At 42.5% G+C, this 25081-nt stretch overlaps 1 protein-coding gene across 4 annotated transcripts; it reads right to left on the reverse strand.

Annotated features, from left to right (window-relative positions):
* Positions 1-5858: 5858 nt before the first annotated feature.
* Positions 5859-23513, reverse strand: LOC133381410 (zinc finger protein 24-like). 4 transcript variants are annotated; one of them, XM_061620497.1, is made up of 7 exons: positions 23426-23513; positions 15724-16228; positions 13622-13748; positions 12421-12500; positions 11708-11834; positions 10237-10668; positions 5859-9435 (listed from the first exon to the last, which is right to left on the reverse strand). In XM_061620497.1, exons 2-7 carry the CDS (start codon positions 16129-16131, stop codon positions 7601-7603), a joined length of 3009 nt encoding a protein of 1002 aa, XP_061476481.1. In that variant the 5' UTR covers positions 16132-16228; positions 23426-23513; the 3' UTR covers positions 5859-7600. The 4 variants fall into 4 exon arrangements, with proteins under 4 accessions (XP_061476481.1, XP_061476483.1, XP_061476480.1 ...); XM_061620499.1 differs by lacking the exon at positions 23426-23513 and adding an exon at positions 22186-22230; XM_061620496.1 differs by lacking the exon at positions 23426-23513 and adding an exon at positions 21381-21544.
* Between the last annotated feature and the right edge of the window lie 1568 nt (positions 23514-25081).

A 25081-nucleotide genomic window follows, 5' to 3' on the forward strand; every position in this document is an offset into this window, starting at 1 on the left:
TGAAGGTGCTGAGGGAACGCCAGATAGATCCACACCTATAGAAATGAATCCTTAGTATCTAGAGTTTCAGAGGGAGAAACTGAGGGCAGAAATGCAACAGAAAGAAGCAGAATTTAGACAAAGAGTTGGATGGAGAATTGGAATTTGAAAGACTCCAAGTGGAAAAGGAAAACTGCTGAGGGAAGGAGGGAGGAGGGTTGAGGAATCCAGACCTGTCAAGGTTTCTCCTAAGCATTTCAGTTCCTATGAAATCGGGGAGGATCCCCAGATTTTTTTTAGACACCTTTGAGAAAGCTGCTCAAATGTGGAATATGGATCCTAGGGAATATATGAGGTATATTCTGAATTTATTAAAAGGAGAACTGGCGGAAATATATAATAGTTTCTCAGTTGAAGAGGCAGGGGATTTTGATACCTTTAAGGCTGCTGTCTATCAAAGGTTTAGGTTTGGACCTGAATTCTTTAGAAAGAAATTCAGAAGTACCACAGTAACTTCGTTTGAATCATATGTGGAATTTGGTTTTAAGCTCACTATTTTAATAAATGCATTGGTTGTGCTAATGCCTGGGAGTACAAGTGATGTAAGGCTGCCAGGTGGGAGGGGGTGTGTGAGTGAGAGTTCTAAGGGAGATTTGAATAAAAAGACGGTTGGTTTTGTCCGTTGGGAGTTTTTTGTTGTTGGGATTTGGAGAGGAAGGAGGGAGGTTGTGTTGTGGGAGTGAGCTGGGTGGAAAAGGATGGATTACATATTAGTTAGACGAGGTAGGACAGGTAGGGAAGATAGGGACTATACATCAATATGGTGTTTGACATCTAGTATTTTAATAAAGTTATATTGTTCATGTAAATTCCTGCGCGTCTGGTGACGTGTGCTACCATATCAGGGTCCTATTCAGTTCCTGTACTTACATCTTATTGTGCCAACAGGGCATACCAGTGGTCAGGTGGAAAGGCTGAAGCTTGTGGTGCAGACAGAGTATCTGGCTGAGGCTGAGGCAAGCGTCCTGCTGGGTGGGGATTTCCTGAGCCAAGCATGGGGCGTCAGGAGGGATAATCCCTGGTGAAGGGCAAGTTCATGACAAGGAACCATTTAGTTTCAAGATAACTCATGTCTGGGAAAACTTTATGTAGGCACAAGAGCATGCAGAAGGTCCAATTCCAATCTATCTGAAATCCTGAAGCTGCTGCCAGTCAGTGTAGACAATACTGAGCTAGATAGACCCATGGTCTGACTCAGGATAAGGCAGCTTCCTATGTTCCAAAGAGAACCTATGCCTGGGATCTAAGTGTGAGTTTTGAGGTCAGGATATTTAGGGGACACCGTAGGGAGCATACTGCCCCAAAAGGCAGTGAAGTAGGGTCTCATGTAACCACAAGAGCAGGGGACATACAAAAATAGGGATGATCTCAGGAGGAGGTCCAGGTGGCACGTATATTTGAGCTGGAACAGATAGCTAGAAGTTGACCTCATGGGTGGGAAAAAAGATGTTTAATCAGTGCAGGGATTCTTCGGAATCTAAGAGGTCCCACCTCTAGGAGTGTAAACTGTCATTATTATCATCATCATCATCCCACCCTTCCTCTCAGAAAGAGCACAGGGAGGCAAACAAGGGATATAACTCTAAAAACATCTTTAAAATAATACATTTTCAAAAAAAATCTTTAAAAAATCTTAAAAAGCAATTTGAACACAGATACAGACTAGGATAAGGTCTCTACTTAAAAGGCTTGTTGAAAGAGGAAGTTCTTCTGTAGGTGCCGAAAAGATAACAGAGATGGCGCCTATGTAATATTTAAGGGGAGGGAATTGCAAAGGGTCAGTGCCAGAACAGCAAAGGTTTGCTTCCTGAGTTGTGGGGAAGACACATCCTGATGAGATGGTGTCTGCAAGAGCCATCAAATGTCTAGGTAAAGAAAAATGTTTTAAAATTCCTCCTGAAAGTTAATAGTGATGAAGACAGATGCACCTCACTGGAGAGGGCATTCCACAAAATGGGAAGCCACTACTGACAAGGCCTTGTCACAGGTCAGCACCAACTAGCCAGTGCTCCGTGGCGGCACCATCACCAAGGCCTTACCTGCCAATCATAGGGTTCAAGACAGTTGATACTGGGGAAGATTGTCTGTATTACTTGAGAAACAGAGGCTCTGGGTTCTTTTTCCAATGAACAATGAATTATTTGAAGGGACAGTGTAGTGTGGCATTATGCTTGTCCAGTCCTGAGCCAGGGTTGCCACTTTTCAACCAGCCTCTGTAGCTGCACCTCCAACACTTGCTTCACCTGTGGGAATCGGGAGATAATGCTACCCTTGCTAAATGCTGCATGTGAAGCTGCTATTAAAGGCATAGCATCTGAGGCTTGTTGAAAAGCTGGCAACCTTATTTGAAGTGCCATTTCATGAAGCTTCTGAATGTACATTCTAGGTTGTTTCTGTTAAAAAAAACTATACTTAGAGCTGGGGCAATAGTTAATATTATATTTGCTTACAAACACAGTATGAAAATGATGAAACTGTTAACAGTGGAATGCACTCCCCAGTGGGGTCTGCCTGGTGCCTTCATTGACACATTTTTTTCCAGGCATTTGAGAGACTGATATGTTTTTTTGTATTAGTGTGCTGGCAAAGCTTTCTGTCACTTTATGGGGGTAGCTGTTGTTGTTTTATAATTTGTTTTCATTGTATGGTATATTGCTTTTGTTTTTAACAGTGTTGTAAGTTGCTTCAAGACCTTCGGGCAACAAGCAACTAATAAATCTAACCAACAACAACATAGCCAACATTATTGTACACATTTATTGTACACATTTCTTAAGTTAAGGTGCTTTGTGCCATTGTTGATGTTCAGAACTGTAATTCCTAAATTCTTCTAACCCTCCTCTAGGATGCACACCATAACGTGGTGAGAGGGTTTGAGTGTAGAAGAAGCTGAGAGCAATGCTGTCAGGAGTCCAAGGAGACTAGGAGGCTAGACTCCTAGCAGGGTCACCCAAGGCAAAATGGTCAAAGTTGAGACACCAGACTAAGATGCATCCAAACTCAGAGGATGGCAATGGTAAACCACCTCTGACTACCTCTTAGCACGAAATATGGAAAACTAAACAATGGCCCACAGACTGGAAGCGTTCAATATATATCCCAATTCCAAAGAAAGGGGATCCCAGGGAATGCAGTCATAATCGAACTATTGCCTTAATATCCCATGCAAGTAAAGTAATGCTGAAGATTCTACAACAAAGGCTCTTACCATATAGGGAGCGAGAAATGCCAGATGTCCAAGGTGGATTTAGAAAAGGAAGAGGTACCAGAGATCATATTGCAAACATACGTTGGATAATGGAACAGACCAAGGAATTTCAGAAGAAAATCACCCTGTGCTTTATAGATTACAGCAAAGCCTTTGTGTAGATCATTAAAAACTATGGAATGCTTTAAAAGAAATGGTACCACAGCATCTGATTGTTGTGATGTGTAACCTATACTTTGGCACAAGGCTACTGTAAGGACAGAACATGGAGAAACCGATTGGTTCCCAATCGGAAAAGGTGTGAGACAGAGTCTGATCAAATCTCGTCTGATCTCGGAAGGTAAGCAGGGTCAGGCCTAGTTAGTACTTGGATGGGAAACTGCCGGGAATACTGGGTGCCATACACTTAGAGGAAAGCAATGGTAAGACAGATTCAGTCAGTAGCTTGTAGCAATTCTATTGGTATGCCATCTGTTCCTGGTGATTTGTTTCTCCAAGTATTTTAAGAGAGCAGCTTTCACTTCACATTCTAAAATTTCTGGTTCTTCACCATACGGTTCCTTCGTGAATGAATCTGTCATCCTTGCATCTCTTTTATAGAGTTCTTCAGTGTATTGCTTCCATCTTCCTTTTATTTCATCTCGGTCAGTTAGTGTCTTCCCCTGTTGATTATTCAACATCCCTACTCTTGGTTTAAATTTCCCTTTCATTTCCCTAATCTTTTGGAATAGTGCTCTTGTTCTACCCTTTTTGTTGTCCTCTTCTATTTCTATACAGTAACTATCGTAATAGTTCTCTTTGTCTCTATGGACTAGTTGCTGTATTGTTGCATTTAGGGTTTCTGACTGTGTTTCTATCTCCTTTTGCTTTTCTTCTCTCTTTAATCATTTTAAGGGTTTCTTCAGTCATCCCTTGAGGTCTTTCTCTCTTTTTAACTAGAGGTATTGTCTTTTTGCATTCTTCCCTGATAATGTCTCTGACTTCACTCCATAGTTCTTCTGGTTCTCTGTCAACTAAGTTTAAAGCCTCAAATCTGTTCCTTATTTGATTTTTAAACTCTCTGGGATGTTTTTTAAATTGTATTTTGGCATTATGAGTCTTTGTTCTTCTTCTTTAGCTTTACTCTGTTTTTTGATACGATCAGTTCATGATCTGTACCGCAGTCTGCTCCTGGTCTTGTATTCGCAGAAAGTATGGAACTTCTCCATCATCTGCTACCAATTATATAATCAATTTGATCCCTATATTGACCATTTGGTGATGTCCACGTGTACAGTTGTCTTTTTGGTTGCTCAAAAAATGTGTTTGCAAGAAACAAATTATTGGCTTCACAGAATTCAGTAAGTCTTTCTCCTGCTTCATTTCTGTCTCCTAAGCCCCATTTCCCCACAATTCTTAATTCTTCTCTGTTCCCCACCTTTGCATTCCAGCACCCCATGATTATTAGCACATCTTGTTTTGGTATTTGATCAGTTTCTTCCTGTACTTCTGTGTAAAATCTCTCCAATTCCTCTTCTGCGTTTGCCATTGGAGCGTAGACTTGGATGGTTATATGGTAATAGGTTTCCCATTTAATCTCATTAACTCGCTCAGACCTTGCATTATAGCTCCTAATTGCTTTTGCTACACCACTGTTCACTATTAAAGCAACCCCATTTCTTCTTAATTTCTCATTTCCTGCCTAAAATATTTTATAGTTGCCTGATTGAAAATGTCCCATTCGTGTCCATTTTAATTTAATTCATTTCGTAATGTTGATACGTTCCATTTCTTGCTTGACAATTTCTAACTTTCCCTGGTTCATGCTTCTCACATTCCATGTTCCTATTGTGTGCATCGTAGAACTCTGGACTCTCGTTTCGCATCTGTGCACATCAGCCTCTGGGCTTCCTTTCGGCTTTGACCCAGCTGCGTCATTAGTCACAGTGCTACTCGTACTTGTCCTTTGTTCTTCCCCAGTAGCTTGATGAATGCCTTTTGACCTGGGGGGGGGGTCTCATCTTCCAGCACTATCTCGTGTTGCATTTTGGACACACTGTTCATAGGGTTAATTTTTCATTTTTATTGCTTGTTTATTTCTTATATTGTATATTATTGTATTACAATTTGAGTTTTATGGCATTCAAATTGTAACACAATAAAAATGTACGTAAGGAATCAAAGCAGCACTAAAAATATAATTAAAAATCATACCATGTCTAGCACAGCACATTACAATTGCTGGAACAGGGGACAAATCAATACGTGGTCTGCCAAGACAGTCAGCAATTTTCAAGTGGTCCATGGAGGGGAAAAAGCTTGGGAATCACTGAGCGAGAGATCACCACAGAGGTCATTACATTATTTCAACTCCCTTTTACCAATGCCCAAGCACTCTTGCTTACTTGGGGGTACAAGAAAAACAATAATCAATGTCACACTTATTCATTAAATTGTTACCCCACCATTCCTCCCCAAGGAGCCCAGAGGGGCAAATGGTGAGCGATAAAAGAGAAAAACACCTTCAAAACAATTTCAATTCAGATGCCGACTGGGAAAGATCACAGAATCATAGAATAGTAGAGTTGGAAGATGCCTATAAGGCCATGAATGCAGGAATCCAAATCAGAGCATTTTAAGAATTCTGCATTTTATTTTTTTATATACAATACTTGGATGAAAAATCATAGATGATGGGAAACATTTAGACACTGGGTTGTCTGAATTATTTGCTCTGCCTTATATGTTGTCTAGAACTGTTGAGTTGACAGCATATATTTAGGTGTGGGAAAACTATGGGACTTGCCATGGACGTGGTATATGACATGCCTTGGAGTAGATTTTGGTTACTAGTGGCTCCACCACATGGCCCATGGTTCTCAGCTGAGAAAACCAACTTCAGGAAACACACCACACTGAAGTCTGAATAATGTTTTAGGAAATGTTCTATAATCCATTTGCTTTTACTTTGATCTGTGTGTCTTCACTCACTTTGCAAATGTATAAATGTGAACAAAATTTGTATTTTAGGTATGTAAATAGAGTAATAGTTTAATTTAGCTGTATTTTATCTCAGTTAAGCTAAAAATGTACTTATTCACATTGTACTTAATGTATTTCAATCTAGATTATTTCTTTTGTAATACTGAATTTATTTTATATTTTTACATTGTTGATTTTTGTTCTGCTTGAATTTATTATGCTTTGTAAACTGACTTCTCTTTGTTGTAAGCCACTTTGGGCACAGCTTGCTTTGGAAAGGTGGCATACAAATAAACTCAATCAATCAAAGCTTTCCCAACAGATGGCCGTCCAGCTGCCTCTTGAATGCCTCCAGTGTCGGAGAGCCCACTACTTCTTTAGGTAATTAGTTCCATTGTCGTATGGCTCTAACAGTTAGGAAGTTTTTCCTGATGTTCAGTCTTAATCTGGCTTCCTGTAACTTGAGCCCATTATTCAGTGTCCTGCACTCTGGGATGATCGAGAAGAGATCCCGGCCCTCCTCTGTGTGGCAACCTTTCATGTACTTGAAGAGTGCTATCATATCTCCCCACAGTCTTCTCTTCTCCAGGCTAAACATGCCCAGTTCTTTCAGTCTCTCCTCATAGGGCTTTGTTTCCAGTCCCCTGATCATCCTTGTTGCCCTCCTCTGAACCTGTTCCAGTTTGTCTGCATCCTTCTTGAAGTGCGGAGACCAGAACTGGACACAGTATTCAAGATGAGGCCTAAGCAGTGCTGAATAGAGGGGAACTAATACTTCTCACAATTTGGAAACTATACTTTTGTTAATGCAGCCTAATATAGCATTTGCCTTTTTTGCAGCCACATCACACTGTTGGCTCATATTCAGCTTGTGATTAACAACAATCCCAAGCTCCTTCTCACATGTCGTATTGCTGAGCCAAGTATCCCCCATCTTATAACTGTGCATTTGGTTTCTTTTTCCGAAGTGTAGAACTTTGAATTTTTCCCTGTTGAATTTCATTCTGTTGTTTTCAGCCCCATGCTCCAGCCTATCAAGGTCGCTTAAAAGATCTCTACTTAAAAGACTTGTTGGAAAAGTAAATTTAGAGTAATGTAGTATTTATTTACATGTGCCACTGAGTATTTATTTACTTAGTGAGTAAAAGTCACTACGAAGCGCCTACTGCAATGACACGAAGCAGTAAAGTATTACATAGGCTACTCAAACCCACTTTACCTGGACCCATTAGTTACACCTGAGACCCAGACAGAGCGCTCGTGAATATGGAGTAGAAATCTTGAGAGAGCCATCACAAAGTGGCTGCAGCCGGGGGAGATGGGGGAATGCAGAGCCAGTGACAGAATGATGGAAAATTATACAAGACCAGTAATTGGACAAATTGCTCCAGACTAGCATGATGCTTGACAATGCATGTCATCTGCAAGCTTGCCATAATTGGGGGTGTACGATGAGATCGCCACTCGCAAGTAGTTGTCCAGGTTCTCATCAGTCAGCCGTGTTCTGTTTTTGGAATTGACTACATTCATGGCTAAGAAGAGTGACTCACACAGATAAGTTGATCCAAAGTAAGATTTTACCTTTGCAGCCGTCTCTTTCAACAAAGGAAACTTTTGTGAATCCACCAGGTTCCAAAAGTTGTCATCACTTGAATTAGCTTTTAAAATTAGATCATTCTGAAGGCCCACAATCTCTATTTCTATTTCTTCAACTCCCGCCTGACACAATTCTCCAATGGATGCCGCCGTTTCTGTGACGCCAATTGGACTGAACGGGTTTACTAAAAATGACACAGCAGGTTCAATGTCAGTGAACAACTGAAATCGCGCATGCAGTTGTTCCTCAAATGTCTGGAGACGGCCCACAAATGGCACATTGTTGAAATCACCTTCGCCAACAACTTGTTTCATTGAAGGGAAGTGAAGAAGGGATTTTCTCTGCAAGTGAGATTTCCACAACTTTAGTTTACCTTTGAATGAATTGACCAAAGTGACCATGGCAGATATATGCTTACCTTTTTCCTGAAACTCAATGTTCAAACCGTTTAGTTTCTGCATGAAGTCAGCAAGGAAAGCCAAGTCCATCAACCAAAGTCTATTATCAAGTTGCTCAACATAAGTCCTTAAAAACTGCTTTATTTCACCAATCAGGTTTAAAAAACTGGCCAGAACTTTTCCATCACTCAGCCATCTAACTTCAGTGTGCAAAAGGAGACTGTGGTAATCTGCATCAACGTCCTTCAGAAGCGCCTTTAAAAGCCTGTGTTGCAAGGAGACGCCTCGGATACAGTTTATTATTTTTGTGACAATATCCATGACATGTTTAAACTGGAGAACTTCAGCACACAGTGCTCCCTGGTGAATGATGCAGTGATATGAAACAAACTTTGGGAAAGAGTCATCTTTCTGGCAGTGGGTAATGAACCCACTGATGTGGTCCACGATTGCTGGTGCCCCATCACTGCTGATGGATGCCAGTTTGTGAAGAGGCAAATTTATTTCTGCAGCATGATTTTTGAAAGCCTGAAATATATCCTCACCTCTTGTTCTTCCCTTCAGAGGCAGCATTTTGAGCAGCTCTTCCTTCACAGAAATATCACTAAATACCATCCTCACAATGACGGCCAACTGCAAAGAGTCTTTTACGTTTGCAGATGTGTTGAGCTGAAGTGAAAACCAAAGACATTTCTGCAAATCGCTTTGCAGCTGATGTGCCAAGTCACCTGAAATTGCCTTGATACTTTGGATAACTGTGCTTTCCGACAGCTGCACATTTTGAATTGCGGCAATAATTTCATTTTTACTGGAAAAATCTTCAAAAAGTAAGTCACCGTCCGTCAAAAATGCCTCTTTTAACAGTTCTCCATCCTCAAGAGATTTCTGTCTCTTAGCAAGTAAGCTTGCAATTTTAAAAGATGCAATCATAGTATTCTTGGATTGCTCCACAGCCCGAGTGAGCAGCGACAGTTGTATGGCCAATTTTGACTTCAATTCATTCACTTCCTTTTTCCGAAGCTCGGAATCAACTGGGTAGTTCTCAGCAAAAGTGCTGTGATGCTTCTCAAAATGCCTCCGGAAGTTGTACTTCTTTGGGATTGTAATGCTTGAAGAGCAGAGCAAGCACATGTATTTGCCTTTCAACTCCACAAAACAATACATCTCTTCCCACTCTTGGTGGAAAAAGTAAGCCCTTTGTCTCTTATTGGCTGACTCGTTCATTTTGACAACTGCAGGCAGGGGGAGAAAAACAGAAATTTCAGTTCGACTCATGTGCAACACAAGCAGATATACATATCTGTGTATGTAATATTTATTATTAAAATCCACAGGCAAAGAAGTCATTAGCACTGGAACAACTTATGTAGGAACAAATATTACTGGGCTCCTACTGGGAGAAAGGGCAGGATATAAATAAACAAATAAATCCTCCAGAAAACAGCAAAGTCAGTCACCCAAGCCGAAAAAAATCACTGCATAGAAAAGCAAAGAGCCCAAAATGAACATCGCATCTAGAAAACCTAGATTTAAACCCGGTTTAGCTATGGCGTTCACAAGGGACCCAGGCTCAATCACTCTCTCTTTTTCATACACGTACACCCCCAAAATCTGCTCTGAGTAAACCCCCAACCATCCAGAGCAGATGGGGGCGTGGGTGGAGGACAGAAGGGAGGTTCCATTGCAAAAGGCATCCCGTTTGTAAATGATTTTGTTGGATACAACCCTCTGATCCAACATGCACCAAACTGGGCTGGATGTGCTGGCCTATGTGTGAGTAGGAGTTGTGGCTGCTCAGGCAGAGAGACAAGCTGCAGCGGCCTGGAGGACGGAGTTCCACACTTCCTTTATGCTGGGCGACAAAGTTGCAGGGGGCCTTGTGCACAACCCAGCATGCCTCTGCAGGTGATTTAGCACCCATGGGTGAGAAATGTTGGCAACGTTGATTTAAATGGTCTCTCCATGGTCAAAGTTGTCTGCTGGGAAAGCTAAGGTGTGCCTGCCACCTGAAATATGTCGCGCGTTTTTCTCACCTGTATGTACTCTCTGATGTCTGATTAGTCTCGTCTTCTGACTAAACTTCTTTCCACACTCTAAACACTGAAACGGTTTCTCCCCTGTGTGAATTCTTTGATGGTAGCTAAGTTCCGATCTCCGAATGAAATTTTTTCCACACTCCAGGCATTTATATGGTTTTTCTCCCGTGTGAGTTTTCAAGTGATAATTTAAGCTGGATTTACAACGGAAGCTTTTGCCACACAGCAGGCACATCTCCCTTTCAATTCCTTTGTCCATTTTTTCTTGGATCACCATTTCATAGAAGATGCCATCATGCAAGGTGGAGAATTCATTGGTCTTCTCAGCTTCTCCTGCTCTATTTCTCCTTCGCCATTCTCTAAAATTCGCTTTTTCCAATGACATCCCCAAAAGCCGTCCTTCATTCTCACTTAGCAACCCATCGCACGCTGGAATAAAGAGTAAAAACTAGTAAGAATTCAAGGCCCTATCTGCACTCTACATTTAACAGTACCAACAGTCTGGCTTCCTCCCAAAGAATCTTGGGAAGTTCAGTTTATGAACCTTCAGTCTGAATTACTGTAATGCACTCTATGTGGGGCTGCCCTTGAGGTTGGTCCAGAAGCTGCAGCTGGTGCAAAATGGGGCAGTGAGACTGCTCACTGGGGCAGGGTATTGCCAACATGTCACCCCACTGCTGAAAAACTGCACTGGCTGCCCATATGCTACCAGGTCAAGATCAAGGTTCTAGTTTTGGTATACAAAGCCCTATACAGCTTGGGACCAGGATACCCGAAAGACCGTCTTATCCCTTATATACCCAGTCGATCACTGCGCTCTGCAGGTGAGGGCCTCCTGCAATGGAGGTAGAAAATAGCCATCATTGCTAGTAGCCATTGATAGTGTTATCCTCCATTAATTTGCCTAATCCTCCTCTAAAGCCATCCAAGTTGGTGGAAGCAAATTCTATAGTTTTAACTATGTGAAGAACTACCCTCTTTGGTCTATCCTGAATCACTCTCCCACCACATTCCCAGTTCCACAAGCTCTCATAACAGGGAACAGTTTTGCAGTAGCATAGCCAGTTCCTCCTCCCCTACAATCTCGTAACATGTTAAAGAAAATCAACTTCATTATCTTTTCGCCTCCAAAGAACAATTGCCAAGCATAGCTGTATCATCCCAAGCATGTCAGTGAGTGCTTGGACCGAAATCAGCACCCTCTTGCTAGAATCTGGACCTTTCTTGCATAGCAGCTAAGAAGGCAGTCAAGGGGGGGGGGAAGAACTCACTTCTCGGTTACTTGGGAAGGAAGCACTTCATCAGAGCTATCAACTTCTCGGTAACAACTTCCGGGAAGGAAGCACCTCATCAGAGCTAACTCTATCTAAAACGTGATCTAGGAGGCAGCTCCTGACATCAAAATCTAACAGAAACTGGATGAAAATGAGAAGGTCCCTGGTATTGATAAATAAATACCAAGTCTTACCCAAGGAGGCCACAACCCCGTAATTATCTTCCATGACTTCCTTGTACAAAGCTCTTTGGCCCGGATCCAGCAGAGCCCACTCCTCCTCGGTGAAATGCACAGACACATCCTCAAAGGTCACCGGACCCTGAAAGAACACACATTCTTCTTTTAGGTGACATGAACAGTTCGTCCCCTTCTAAGCACAATCAGACAGTATAATGAAGGCAAATGGGGTAGATGTTCTGCTACTGGAAGAAATAAATCCTCACAAGCAGCCTCTGCAATCTTCCTGTTGTTGTTGTTATGTGCCTTCAGGTCGATCACGACTTATGGCGACCCTATGAATCAGCGACCTCCGATAGCATGAACCACCCTGTTCAGATCTTGTAAGTTCAGGTCTGTGGCTTCCTTTATGGAATCAATCCATCTCTTGTTTGGCCTTCCTCTTTTTCTACTCCCTTCTATTTTCCCCACCATTATTGTCTTTTCTAGTGAATCAAGTCTTCTCATTACGTGTCCAAAGTATGATAACCTCAGTTTCATCATTTTAGCTTCTAGTGATAGTTCTGGTTTAATTTGTTCTAACACCCAATTATTTGTCTTTTTCACAGTTCATGGTATGCGCAAAGCAATCTTCCTACAGGGCAGCTTTGATAAAGAGGCATTCTTTCATGCCGATGGAGGTGTGCAGGCAACAGAGGCACTGAAAAACTTCCCTTACCTCTCCCTACCTGATTGAATTGCCAGTCAGATATTTGCACTTCATGACTCATCGATAACGCAGTACACATTGCCAGCTGGATTTCACTGCCTGTAAAAAGAGACACAGAGGTGACTGGAAAGCGATCTATTCACGTTTAATATTTCTGTGCACATTTAGCATTTCCATTCTTTGTGTGAGAAAAAGAAGATATCCCATGCCCCTCTGCAGGCTCGTGATAGCTATTCAAACTGTGAATTGTTCTATCTAGAGACTGAAATTTGTTGAAAACTAAATACATTTTAACAGCAGTTCACACATTTTGAAATATGCTGCAGTCAAGCAAATGCCACGTACAAGCTCAAAGGAACACTTATTCTAAAACACTTAATGTTAAGAAAATTGTAAGCAGTATACAAAAACAATAAGAAAACAATGAAACAGTATCATTAAAAAGCATTACAAAAACAGGAATTCAGATATAACAGGGTCCTATCTTAAGGGCAAAAAAGATATGTCTTTAGAAGACATCCGAAGCAACTGATGGATGATGCTTCACATATGGCAGAAGGAAGGGCATTCCACAGTGCAAAAAATGCACATTTTGGGGTCTCACCCCCCCCCATGATATTCTGTAGGATTCAATGCCATGAGTAAAATTTCCCCAGATTATACTAAGTGATCTTACAAATCTCAACAGGGGCAGGTGGTCTTTCGAGCAACCTGGACCCAAGTTGTTTGGGACTTCAGTAACAAGAACTTGAAAATAGCACAATAGGCAACAGGGAGCCAATGCAGTTCCCCCAACACAGGTGTAACATGTGCGCATCCAGGTACTCCACTCAACAACCTGGCTGCAGCATTCTGCACTAACTGCACCTTCCATCCCAGTCTCACGGGAAGCACCATAAAAGTAGTTCACACTAGAGAGAGAAGACCAAGTGGAAAAATAACCATATATTCATTGGTTACCATGATTACATTTATATCCCATCTTTCCTCCAAAGAGCTCAAGGTGGTGTACAAGCATGGTTCGCCCCCTCCCGATTTTATCCTCACAACAACCCTGTGAGGTAAGTTAGGTTGAGAGAGTGTGACTGGCCCAAGGTCACCCAGTGAGCTTCAAGTCTGAGTGGGGATTTGAACCCTGGTCTCCCAAGTCCCAGAATGGCATTCTAACCACACCACACGGGCATTCAACCTTACCAAGTATTATTGGTATTAACCCTTACCAGGTGAGGTGGCACCTTTGTCATCCTCCTGCACGATCCACCTGAACGGTAGATTCTGTCTGGTGCCTGAAGGTACCTGCCCGGCCTCGAGGAAATTAGTGGTCCCTTTCACCAAGAGTTCTTGGACCTGAAACAGCAGTGAGGATCTTAGTCAAGTAAAGAAGAGTATAAAGAAAGACCTTCAAGGTCTGGGACATCTTCTCTTTGGGTATTATCCAGAATAGACTGGGCAGCTTACAGGGATTTTAGAATATCTTATTAATTTGTAAAACCTTTTTTTACACAACCTTTTGCCTGTAACCAGGCCTCCTCAGGCTATTTAGATGAAAATAAAGTATCACAAAACCAACAACATAATCAAAACAAAAAACATTAAAAGCCAAGAAGAGCAGAGATCTTTCTGATATTTTGTGCTGGTGGAAGGAAAATCAGAGCCTCATCTTCCTGTATTGGGTGAGGAAGCCTCTTCCCAAAGTGATTATTTCAGCCGACATCACTGATATTCATCAGCCACTTCCAATCAAATGTTCTGAATTATTTGATTTACTTATATTTATTTCAGAATTTATAAACCACTCTGCGTTTAAAAAATACCCGAGTGGTGTACAAAAATGGAGTTATGCATTCATGTTGAAGTGCACTGGATTCCTGCACTGAGCAGGTGCTTGGACTTGATGCCCTTATAGGCCCCTTCCAACTCTACTATTCTAGGATTCTGTGCACTGTTCTTTGAATTGTGTGTTTGCGCTTTCTTGATATATTAGTGGGTTTTTATATGATTTTTATATGCTTTTATATGGACCTTTAGTGTGGCAGCCCCTACCCTGTGGAATTCCCTCCCCTTAAATATTAGACAGGAGCCATCTCTGTTATCTTTTTGGCGCCTATTGAAGACCTTCCTCTTTCAACAAGCCTTTTAAGTTGAGACTTTATCCCAGTCTGCCTCTGTGCTGGAATTGCTTTTTAATATGTTGTTAAACCTTTTTAAAAAAAAAAAAAAACACAATAGATTTTTTAACCTTTTTAAAAAAAAGATGTCTTGAAAGCTTCTTGAAAATGTTTTTACAGATGTTTTGTTTTAAAGTATTTTAAAGTCTGTTTTTATGATGTTTTAAAGTGTTTTAGCGCTTTTGTTTGCCGCCCTGGGCTCCTGCTGGGAGGAAGGGCGGGATGTAAATCAAATGATAAATAAATAAATACGATCATATTGTTACATTAATAGAAAGTCATTGTTTTATGTTTGTTTATTTTATTGTAGACAGCTTAGAAGTCTTTTGTTATAGTAGGTATAAAAAAAGTTGTTAAATAAATGTTGGGGAAGGGCCGTTGTTCAGCGATAGAGTATTTCCTTTGCGTACAGAAGGTCCCAGGTTCAGTCTTTAGCATCTCCAGGAGAGACTGCTGCCTGAAACCCCGAACAGATGCTGCCAGTCAGTGGAGACAACAAAATATATTGTTTTGCTTTTAAAAAAAAATTATTTGTAGAAAGCAGTAGGATGGCACTACAAGTATCACTATTGTTATGCCTTCAAGTCGATTACGACTTATGGTGACCCTATGAATCAGCGACCTCCAATAGCATCTGTCATGAACCACCCTGTTCCGATCTTGTAAGTTCAGGTCTTTATGGAATCCATCCATCTCTTGCTTGGCCTTCCTCTTTTTCTACTCCCTTCCGTTTTTCCCAGCATTATTGTCTTTTCTAGTGAATTGTATCAATATAGTACAAATAAAATATACAGCATGAATAATTGCTGAAAACCAAATGGGAGAGATAGGATTTTCCAGTTTTGCGGCAATTCATGTCTCCCATTCTAGTCCTTGTCCAAGAGGTTGAAGGTCATACCTGTTGCGGGTCTAACATGCCCAGTCTAGTAGAAAACGCTGCACTAGATGGACCAATGCTCCGACTCATTTTAAAGCTGCTTCCAGTGTTCTTAATGTTTTGTTATTGTTGTGAGCTGATTTGAGTGGCATACAAATATAAAAATAAAATAAAATGCAACCTAAAATTAGAGCCAAGTGGAATAATATTTATTTTAAAAAAAATTAAATACTTCACATTGCAGTCCCTTGGAACTAGCAAAATGAAACACTCTCACCTGCTCTTCCTCCTCATTCTCTGCCTGATTCAGGAGGAAACCTTCAGCCAGGGCCACTGCCTGGGAACTGCTCTCTGGTCCGCATTCTCTGACCCAGTTCTCCATCTCTGCAGGCAGAATGGCCAGGAACTGCTCCAGGATCACCAGATCCAGAATCTGGTTCTTTGTGAGTCGCTCTGGCTTCAGCCACTGATAGCAAAGGTCACTGAGTCGTCTGCAAACCTCTCGGGGCCCCTCAGCCTCCCGGTAGCAGAACTGCCTGAAACGCTGACGCTGTATATCTGAGATGAGGGTGTCTCCATCCAAGATATTCTGCATAGCTCTTTCCCAGAATTCTCCACTGTTCCAAGCATTGATGGCATCCGGGCCTCTGTCTGCTTCAAAGCCAGATGAACCTTCCTCTTCCATCTCTGATCTGTGGTCTGGGCAGCTTCCAACAGGGTGGAAGATTATACTCTTCCAACAATTTCTTTGTTCAGACAAGGTTTGGTGGAATCATAAAGTGCTGCAAAGCCAAGGGATCATTCTGTTAGCATGTACATTTCACAAACAAGGAAAACCAGCCATGAAAGGGTTAACTGACAGTAAAGAGTAAATCAAAACCCTCAGGCGATACAGGTGCAGACCCTAAAGCACCTAATGACTAAATGACCGTGATGGGCAATAAAGACAGGAAAAGAAAAGGATGTGTTTTTGTGTGTGTGGGCAAGTAAAGAGGAGAAGGACGGACTGTGTAACTTGTGTATTCGATGCTGGAACTGCTTTATGTTATTCTGCTGATAAAAGACTGTATATTTCTACACGTGCGTTGCGTTATTCTTGGCAAGGTGCAAAGTAAGGGAATGACTACGGTCGGGTATGCCAGTGTATGTCTGCCAGAGCAAACACCAACAAGGGTTATGGGCCCAGACTGCGAAGAGTAGCTGAGGTGCAGAGAGGAATCCAGACCAAGGCAAGCACAAGTGGACAGCGTGTTTGGTAAACGCCAGAACGTGATGGCTGTATCCTTGAGTTCAGCAATGCCGCTGAAAAGGCTGAATGACACGAACTATACGAGTTGGAAGGTAAAGATGGAGATGTTATTACGCCGGGAAGAGTTGTGGGTGTCCGTCGAAAGAGATCCCCCCACTGACCCCCCTTCTCCGGAATGGCTTCGCAAAGATGAAAAAGCGAGAGTGACCATTATTTTGGGTTTGGAGAATAACCAGCTGCTGTTGATAAGAGGGCTGGTTACAGCAAAAGAAGTCTGGTCTGCTCTAAGGAATGTTTACGTAAGAAAAACTGCTGGCAGTAGAGTTTATTTAGCGAGACGGCTGTATCAAACACGTTTAAGCAAAGGGGTAACTATGGCTGCACATCTGCAGACAATGAAAGGGCTTTTCGCGGAACTGCAGGAAAGAGATGTGGAGCATACGCCCCAGCAGTAGGTATACATTATATTGTCTTCTTTGGATGCTTCTTGGGACACTATTGTGTGCGCAATGGAAGCCATGACTGAGACTGAATTAACCCTGGACTATGTGACGGGAAAGCTCTTACAAGAATGGGATAGAAAACAAGAGCAGAATTGTTCCGCAGTAAGCAAGCAGCGCAGCGGAGAAACGTCAGGAAAGCAGAGAGAAGGCAAGTCAAGACTATACGGTGCGCGACGATGTTTTCGTTGTGGGTCCGAAAAACACATAAAGAAAAATTGCCCGGTGATGAGAGGGACTCTTAATGTGGCAGGAAGAGGTCGGCAGCGAAAGGAGCCATTCTCTGTTCACGTGGTCAAAGCCAGTGTTAAGAAACCAGAGGAGAAAACTGGAACTTCCTGGGTGGTTGACTCAGGGGCTACCCATTTTCTAGCAAAAGACAAGAAGTTGTTTCAATCACTGTCCCCTACGTGTGGACATGTCGTGCTTGCTGATTGAACCCATAGGGAGGTAAAAGGGAAGGGGACTGTATTTGTAAAATGCCTAAAAACAACTGTTACGAACGTTCTGTTTGTGCCCCAATTAGAGAATAACCTCATGTCTGTGTCCACATTAAATGTAATGGAATATGCAGTCCTGTTCAGAAAAGGCACATGTGAAATAACAAAGGCACATCAGGTATATGCAGTAGGCGTATTAGAAGATGCTTTATATGTTATAAAACAAACCTCAGAAGCTGTGGTAAGCACTATAGAGAACAACCCCCCCCCATGATAAATGCATACATCTATACCATAGGAGGCTTGGGCATGCAGGTTTCAGCACAATAAGCAAAATGCCGAGATACAGTGCTGATTTAAGGATTAAACCCTGTGCTACGTTTGTAGACTGCGATATATGCCACGGACATAAATCAGTAGCCGCACCTATCAACATAAAATGTGAACGCAGCACTAAAAGAGTTTTAGAGCTGGTACATATGGATCTTGCCGGTCCATTCCGAAAAACACTAGGTGGCGCCAGATTTTATATGTTGCTCGTGGATGACTATTCCCGTTTTTGTTTTGAGTACTTGTTGAAACACAAAGGGGAGGCAGAAAAGAAGTTCAGGCATTTCGTAAGGTGGGCTGAGGCAAAATATCACACGAGCATAGCCGAGGTGTTAACTGATAGAGGAGGCGAGTTTACCTCGCATACGTTTGAAACCTATCTAACCACAAGAGGGATAAATCATGCGTTAACCGCACCATATTCCCCACATCAAAATGGAACCGCAGAGAGAAGGAACAGATATATTCAGGACATGGTGAGAGCTATGCTAAATGCTTCACCATTATCTCCGGCTTTTTGGGGTGAATGCATTGTTTATGCGAATTATATACAAAACAGGTTGTTTTCTAGTGCTGTGCTGTCTACTCCATTCGAAAGATTCCATGGAGTAAAACCAAGGTTAGAGCACATAAAAGCGTTCGGGTCCGAGTGCTGGGTACACGTGCCAAAAGCACAAAGAAAAGGAAAGCAAGCACCCAGAGCAAAAAAGGGTATTTTATTAGGATTCGAAAAGGCTTACTATAGGGTGTGGTTGCCAACCGAAAGAAGTGTGGTAGTGAGCAGAAGTGTCAAAACACATGAGCAAAATTGGCAGAACGTAGGATGTTTTGTAGATGTAAACCTCAGTACCCCTAGTGACAAAATGCAAGAAACAGTGGACGCAATCCCACAAGGGAAGGGTTCTGACCAAGGTTTTGACATTAAGCAGGAAGAAGAAGTAGGGGAAGCTGATGTGTCTGAACAAGAGGGTACAGACAAAAAGGTTCACCCAGAACCAGAGCTGAGGAGGTCAGAAAGGGCTAATCTTGGCAAACCACCTGACAGATTTAAAATAGGTGTGACAAAAGCATTGTGTACTCAGGTAGAACCCTCTTCTTATGCTGATGTAAGCAAACTGTCGCCCAAGGAAGCCCAAAAGTGGCAAATAGCCATGGAGGAAGAAATAAGCGCCATGAACAAAAACGCGACGTGGACTTTAGCACAGCTACCTCCAAATAGGAAAGCCATTGGTTGCAAATGGATATATAAAATTAAGAAAACAGTAAAGGGGGAGGTGGAAAGGTACAGAGCACGGCTGGTGGCTAAGGGATTCAATCAAAAGTATGGACAGGATTTTGACGCTGTATTTGCACCCGTAGTCAGACATGAGACCATAAGACTAATGTTGAAAGTTGCTGCAACACAGAACATGCAGGTATACCACTATGACATTAAAACTGTGTTTCTTTATGGTGAGTTAGAAGAATCTTTATTTATGGAGCAACCCCCTGGTTTTGTGCAGAATCCTGCACTAGTATGTAAACTGCATAAGTCAATATATGGTCTCAAGCAAAGTGCCAGGTGTTGGCACACCAAACTTAATAAGGTATTGGAGTCAATAGGATTCAAAAAGAGTGTTGCTGATCCTTGTTTGTATGTACAACAGCAAACTGAAACTGTATACTGTCTTGTATTTGTAGACGATATCCTGTACTTTTGTTATACAGACAGAGAGCAAGAGGAATTTTATGATCAACTAAAGCGACATGTTGACATGTCATGCCTTGGGCCAGTAACCCACTATTTAGGCACAGAGATAGTGAGGAAAGATGACGGCAGCTTTATGCTCCACCAAACAAACAAAATAAAACAGCTCCTACAAGACTGTGGCATGGCAGACTGTAAACCAGTGAGAACGCCAATGCTAGTGGATTTCCAGAGAGAGCATGAAAGCAAGGCATGTAAAGAACCAAAACTGTATAGAAGCATTATTGGACAGTTACTGTACATAGCAAAAGTGACGAGACCAGATATATGTAACGCGGTCAGTATCCTCAGCAGAAAGGTAGAACACCCAACCCAGCATGACTGGGAAGGCATAAAAAGAATACTGAGATATCTAAAAGGCACCGCCACCAAGTGTCTACTTTTATCCACCAGCAAAAGGGATGGCATAGTATGTTATACCGATGCAGATCATGCGTCTGATGAGACTTGTAGAAAATCGACATCAGGCGTAGCAATAATGTTTCAAGGGTCGTTGATAGACTGGTGTAGCGTAAAGCAGAATGTTGTTGCTATATCAAGTACAGAAGCGGAATACATAAGTCTATCAACAGCCTGCAATGAACTATTGTGGTATGAACAGTTGCTTCGAGATACCTGTCTAACTGTACAGAAACCATTTATTATATATGAGGACAATCAAGCCTGTATACGATTGGCGCTGGCAGAAGGTGGCACCAGAAAACCAAACATGTGAGTGTTAGATACCACCACCTAAAAGACTGTGTACAACAAGGTCATGTTGATATCCGATACTGTGAAACGGGTAAAATGGCAGCAGATGTCCTGACAAAACCATTGTGTGCTGACAAACATGACAAACTTGTACAACTATTGGGAATGTATAATGTATGATATAAGACGTGCATGTATTCATTCTGTGTGAAATGAGGAGAGGCTGTTAGCATGTACATTTCACAAAGAAGGAAAACCAGCCATGAAAGGGTTAACTGACAGTAAAGAGTAAATCAAAACCCTCAGGCGATACAGGTGCAGACCCTAAAGCACCTAATGACTAAATGACTGTGATGGGGAATAAAGACAGGAAAAGAAAAGGATGTGTTTTTGTGTGTGGGGGGAAGTAAAGAGGAGAAGGACGGACTGTGTAACTTGTGTATTCGATGCTGGAACTGCTTTATGTTATTCTGCTGATAAAAGACTGTATATTTCTACACGTGCGTTGCGTTATTCTTGGCAAGGTGCAAAGTAAGGGAATGACTACGGTCGGGTACGCCAGTGTATGTCTGCCAGAGCAAACACCAACACATTCCATATATGAACCATTACACTTTAGGTGGGAAGGATATTTACAAGGAAAATAGACAGTCCCACCTAACACAGACTTGTACGTAAGCCAATGGCTTGGAATGAACGAGTTCACTTGAATGAAGTTCATTGAACTAGTTCAAAGATCTCTGAACCACATCTGAAGGTATTTCCCATGACTGCTGGGTGAAGTAACGGTGAATTAACTTTATTTCGAAGTAAAACTTTGCATGATTTCTAGTTCATCTTCACATTCATTCTGTCCCCTCCTCCACCTAGCAGGAGACTGGGACTCTTATCTTTCAATAATAATAAAGAAAAATCAATTGGACATCTATTCAAAAGGTAGAAAACAAAACATGGACACAACGTTCTAAGACTTACTAGGCTGATACGGAGGTGGTGCTGCTGCTAAGGCCACCGCCACTTAATCACTATTACCAAGCAATCAGAAAGAAGTAATGGCGAGGCTCTTCCTGTATCTTTCCTGCTGAAGAGATTCACTCTCTTCCAACAGGAGCAGCTTGTAACATTCTGAATGCTTCCAACAGGAGCAGCACAAATTAAACAGGGTAAGCATTGTCTAGTAAGGAAATACAATTATAGAGAAAATATCACTTGTCATTATGTCTGTCAGACATCTTAATTACCTGACCCGTGATTTACTTTTGGACCCTATACTTCAGAATAGCAGCTTGTAACATTCTGAATGCTGGTTTTGTTTTGGGGGGAGGGGGAAGGACGAACATTTTATAAACTAAAAAGTTCATTTGGAGGAACTTGAACTAGTTCATTTTGCAAAAGGATGAACATGAACTGGAACTAGCTCCTTTGTAGACAGAATGAAGTAGTAGTTCCTTTTTTTTTTTTTAAAGCAACTTTTGTGGGATTATTTACAAGGCCTGGCCTATCAACCAGGTCTTTTTCCTGTAGAGGATCAATCCAGGAAGTAGAACAGGAGAACTATGGTGAGAAAGTTCCTTTTCTTACAAACCAGAGAACAAAGCCTTCATCTGGTTGGAGGTTACAGAATGCAGCATCACTTCCACTGATCTACCCTTCAGAAGCCCTCTGCTCCCACATCCCATGCAGTCTCTCTCTCTCTCCCCTTCCCTGCTGCACTCTCTCTGCTGTCTTCCCTCCAAAGCATTCATCATGCCCACAACTCATCTTCTGAGGAGAATCTTACCCAGAATGATCTGGAGCCCCCAGAAACTGGCAGCACTCAGGAAAGGCCAGAACAATGGCTGAAGAGGTCCTGGGACTCTCAGGGGAGACTGGTGGGAACTCTCTCAGCAGAAAGGGAGTTTGGCCTCTGAAGCAGAGGTGCAACACACATACCCCCCCCAGCCCCCTACAAGTGACAGCACCTCAAGAGGAAGATTGAGATCTTCACAGTCAGGAGAAGTGCTCAGCTGCAGAGGAGGGCTCCTCCTGAACAGAGGGCCACTCAAGAGTGGTGCCCTCCTCATGAGGAGGTCTTTCTACACAAACCTCTATGGGGTTTTGGCTAGTCCTTGGGTAGGGTTCTGGGAGCTTTAGCTTAATAGCCTTAGTGCAAGGACGAGCTAGCTGCTGCAACAATTTCATCCTTGGACACCAGACCTGAACTACTGCTGCCCTGTGACCAGACCTCGGACCGCCTCTTGACCTTGCCTGAACTACTAGCCGTGTGAACTACAACTCCCAACATCCCTACCTAGGCTTTCTGGGGCTGATGGGCATTGATACATTCAGCAACATCTGGAGGACCAAACGTTCCCCACACCTGCATTAGTGGGTCCTATCACACCAGTTGAAGTCCAGCAATCTAAATCAGGTGTTGGGGAACCTCTGGCCATCCGGATGTTGCTGAACTACAACTCCCATCAGCCCCATCAAGCATGGTCAAGAATGATGGGAGTTGTAGCTGAGTAACTCAACTAGCCGGTCCTACAATTTAAGCGATGAGCAATGAAAAGCTGCACGTGCTCAGAGTATTTTTTTGTTAATTGAATTAGCAAGTTATTTTTTGATTTGAGCTTTCTTTGTGTTCCTTTTCCCTCCGGCGCGGCCATACATATTAAGTCCAGCGCGGCCATACATATTAAAAATCACCTATAGCTGTAACGACAGTGTGAAACTGCTTCAAGTTTAGATCCCAAAGGGGGAAAGGGGCATTTACATTTTGCAGAAAAGGAGTTAGAAGATCCCGATGCAAGTGTCAGTTAAGGGATGAGACACTCCCCACCTAGTTCAGCTATGCAAACCGCCTCCGTCAATGGGTGCGGAGGAGAGGTGGGCAAGTGCTCACTTCCTCTTCTCAGCCTTCCGAAGAAAGAATCTCCTTCTCCTGCTGGGGCTTCCCCTCCTTTCCTCCCCCCCCCCATTTCCTTCTCTCCGTTGCAACCCTGGGAGTCCCCCTTCCCACGACCGCACGTGGAGCTTACCTGATCCCCGAGAGTCCACCTCCTCCTTTCTTGCCAGGGCGAGGTAACAATCAAAGCATCCCCTTTCCCGGGACAGGAAGTGACTGCAACAAACCAAAGCCTTTGCCTTTCTGGGAAACCCAACTCGCTCACTTTAACCCTGAGATGGGTTCTCTGTACAATGGATGTCACTTGTGTATTGCACTCCATAGATGGCCGAAAAAAAATGCACTCTGACTTAAACAAACAGACTATCTTTCTCAATTAAGTTCAGCTCAAGTTTTTATCTGCTTTTATGTTGCTGTTTTTGTTTGTTTTAGGTTATATTTTTGTTTTAATGGGATTGTTTGTTTTCATACTGCACACCCTATATTTTTAAAATATTGAGTGGTTTATAAGTGTGTTTCAATAAATAAAACGAAACACTCCAGTTTGTCAGGAGCCAACCACGTAGACCTTTGCAGGCACCAGTATTAATTTATTTTGAAACACTTACACTCTGCCTCATCATAAAAGGAATCTCCAAAGCAGCTTACATCCACTAGTAGACAAAACAATGTTAAATACAGAATCTTAAACCTGATTCAATCAACATTCATGGATTCAAAACTCAAAAGCAGCATCAAGTAATACACTAAATGCCTTGGCAAATTGCCTCTCCAGACATCCTTTTTATTGTGCATTCATGATGATTTGTGCTCATGATGGCATCGGCGTGGGTATACATGATCCCACTTTCAATAATGTTTGCACCTGCGATGTCCACGAGTTCTAGTGTCATGAGGGAGAAAAACTTTTCTGTATCCACTTTCTCCATGCCATGCGTCATTTTATACACTTCAGTCATGTTGCCTCCAACTCGCCTTTTCTCTAAACTAAAAAGCCCCCAATGCTGCAATCTTTCGTCATAGGGGAGTTGCTCCATCCCCTTGATCAGCTGGGTTGTCCTTTTCTGACCCTTTTCCAGCTCTACAATATCCTTTTCAAGGTGAGGCGACCAGAAGTGTACTCAGTACAACAAATGCAGCTGCCCAGATTGATAAAACAGCACTATGATATCGACAGTTTTATTTTCAGTACCTTTCCTAACAATCCCTAGCATGGAATTTCCTCACGCTGGGCCAACATCTTCATCAAGCTATCCACCATGACCTCCAAGGTCTCAATAACTAAGGAAGAGTATAACCATCACATGTAGTGGCCATGGACAGACAAATTCAGAGCTCAGTGGTAGAGCATCTGCTGGGGGAGGGCTGTAGTTTAGTAGCAGAGCATCTGCTTTGTATGCAGAAGGTCACAGGTTCAATTCATGGCATTCTCCAGGTAGGGCTGGGAAAGATTTCCTGCCTGAAACCCTGGAGAGCTGCTGCCAGTCAGTGTAGACCATACTGAGCTAGATCGGCAATGGCCTGACTCTGTATAAGGCAGCTTCCTATGTTCCTGGGGAGGGAAAGTTTAACTGCTAATGGCAGAGGCACCCAAAGAAGGGTCTCCAATGACAATCCTATGGAAGGAACAGTTTGATGGAGGAGGAGGCATTCCTTTAGATCAGCCTTCTCCATCCTGGTGCCCTCCAGAGGTTTTGGACCACAACCCCCAATGCTTGTGCTGGCTGGGACTGATGGGAGTTATAGTGTATGTGTGTAGCTAGTTTGGTGTTAAAGCTATAAAGGCTGC

The sequence above is a fragment of the Rhineura floridana genome, chromosome 3, assembly GCF_030035675.1.
Source record: "Rhineura floridana isolate rRhiFlo1 chromosome 3, rRhiFlo1.hap2, whole genome shotgun sequence".
In the NCBI taxonomy this organism is placed as follows: domain Eukaryota; kingdom Metazoa; phylum Chordata; class Lepidosauria; order Squamata; family Rhineuridae; genus Rhineura; species Rhineura floridana.

Coding starts and splice junctions, on each gene's coding strand:
- LOC133381410 (XM_061620497.1), bottom strand. CDS start 16,131: ATGGAAGAGGAAGGTTCATCTGGCTTTGAAGCAGACAGAGGCCCGGAT. Junction 10,669..11,707: donor CGGGGTTGTGGCCTCCTTGG/GTAAGACTTGGT, acceptor TCTTTATTCCAG/CGTGCGATGGGTTGCTAAGT. Junction 9,436..10,236: donor ACATCAGAGAGTACATACAG/GTGAGAAAAACG, acceptor CCCTGCCTGCAG/TTGTCAAAATGAACGAGTCA.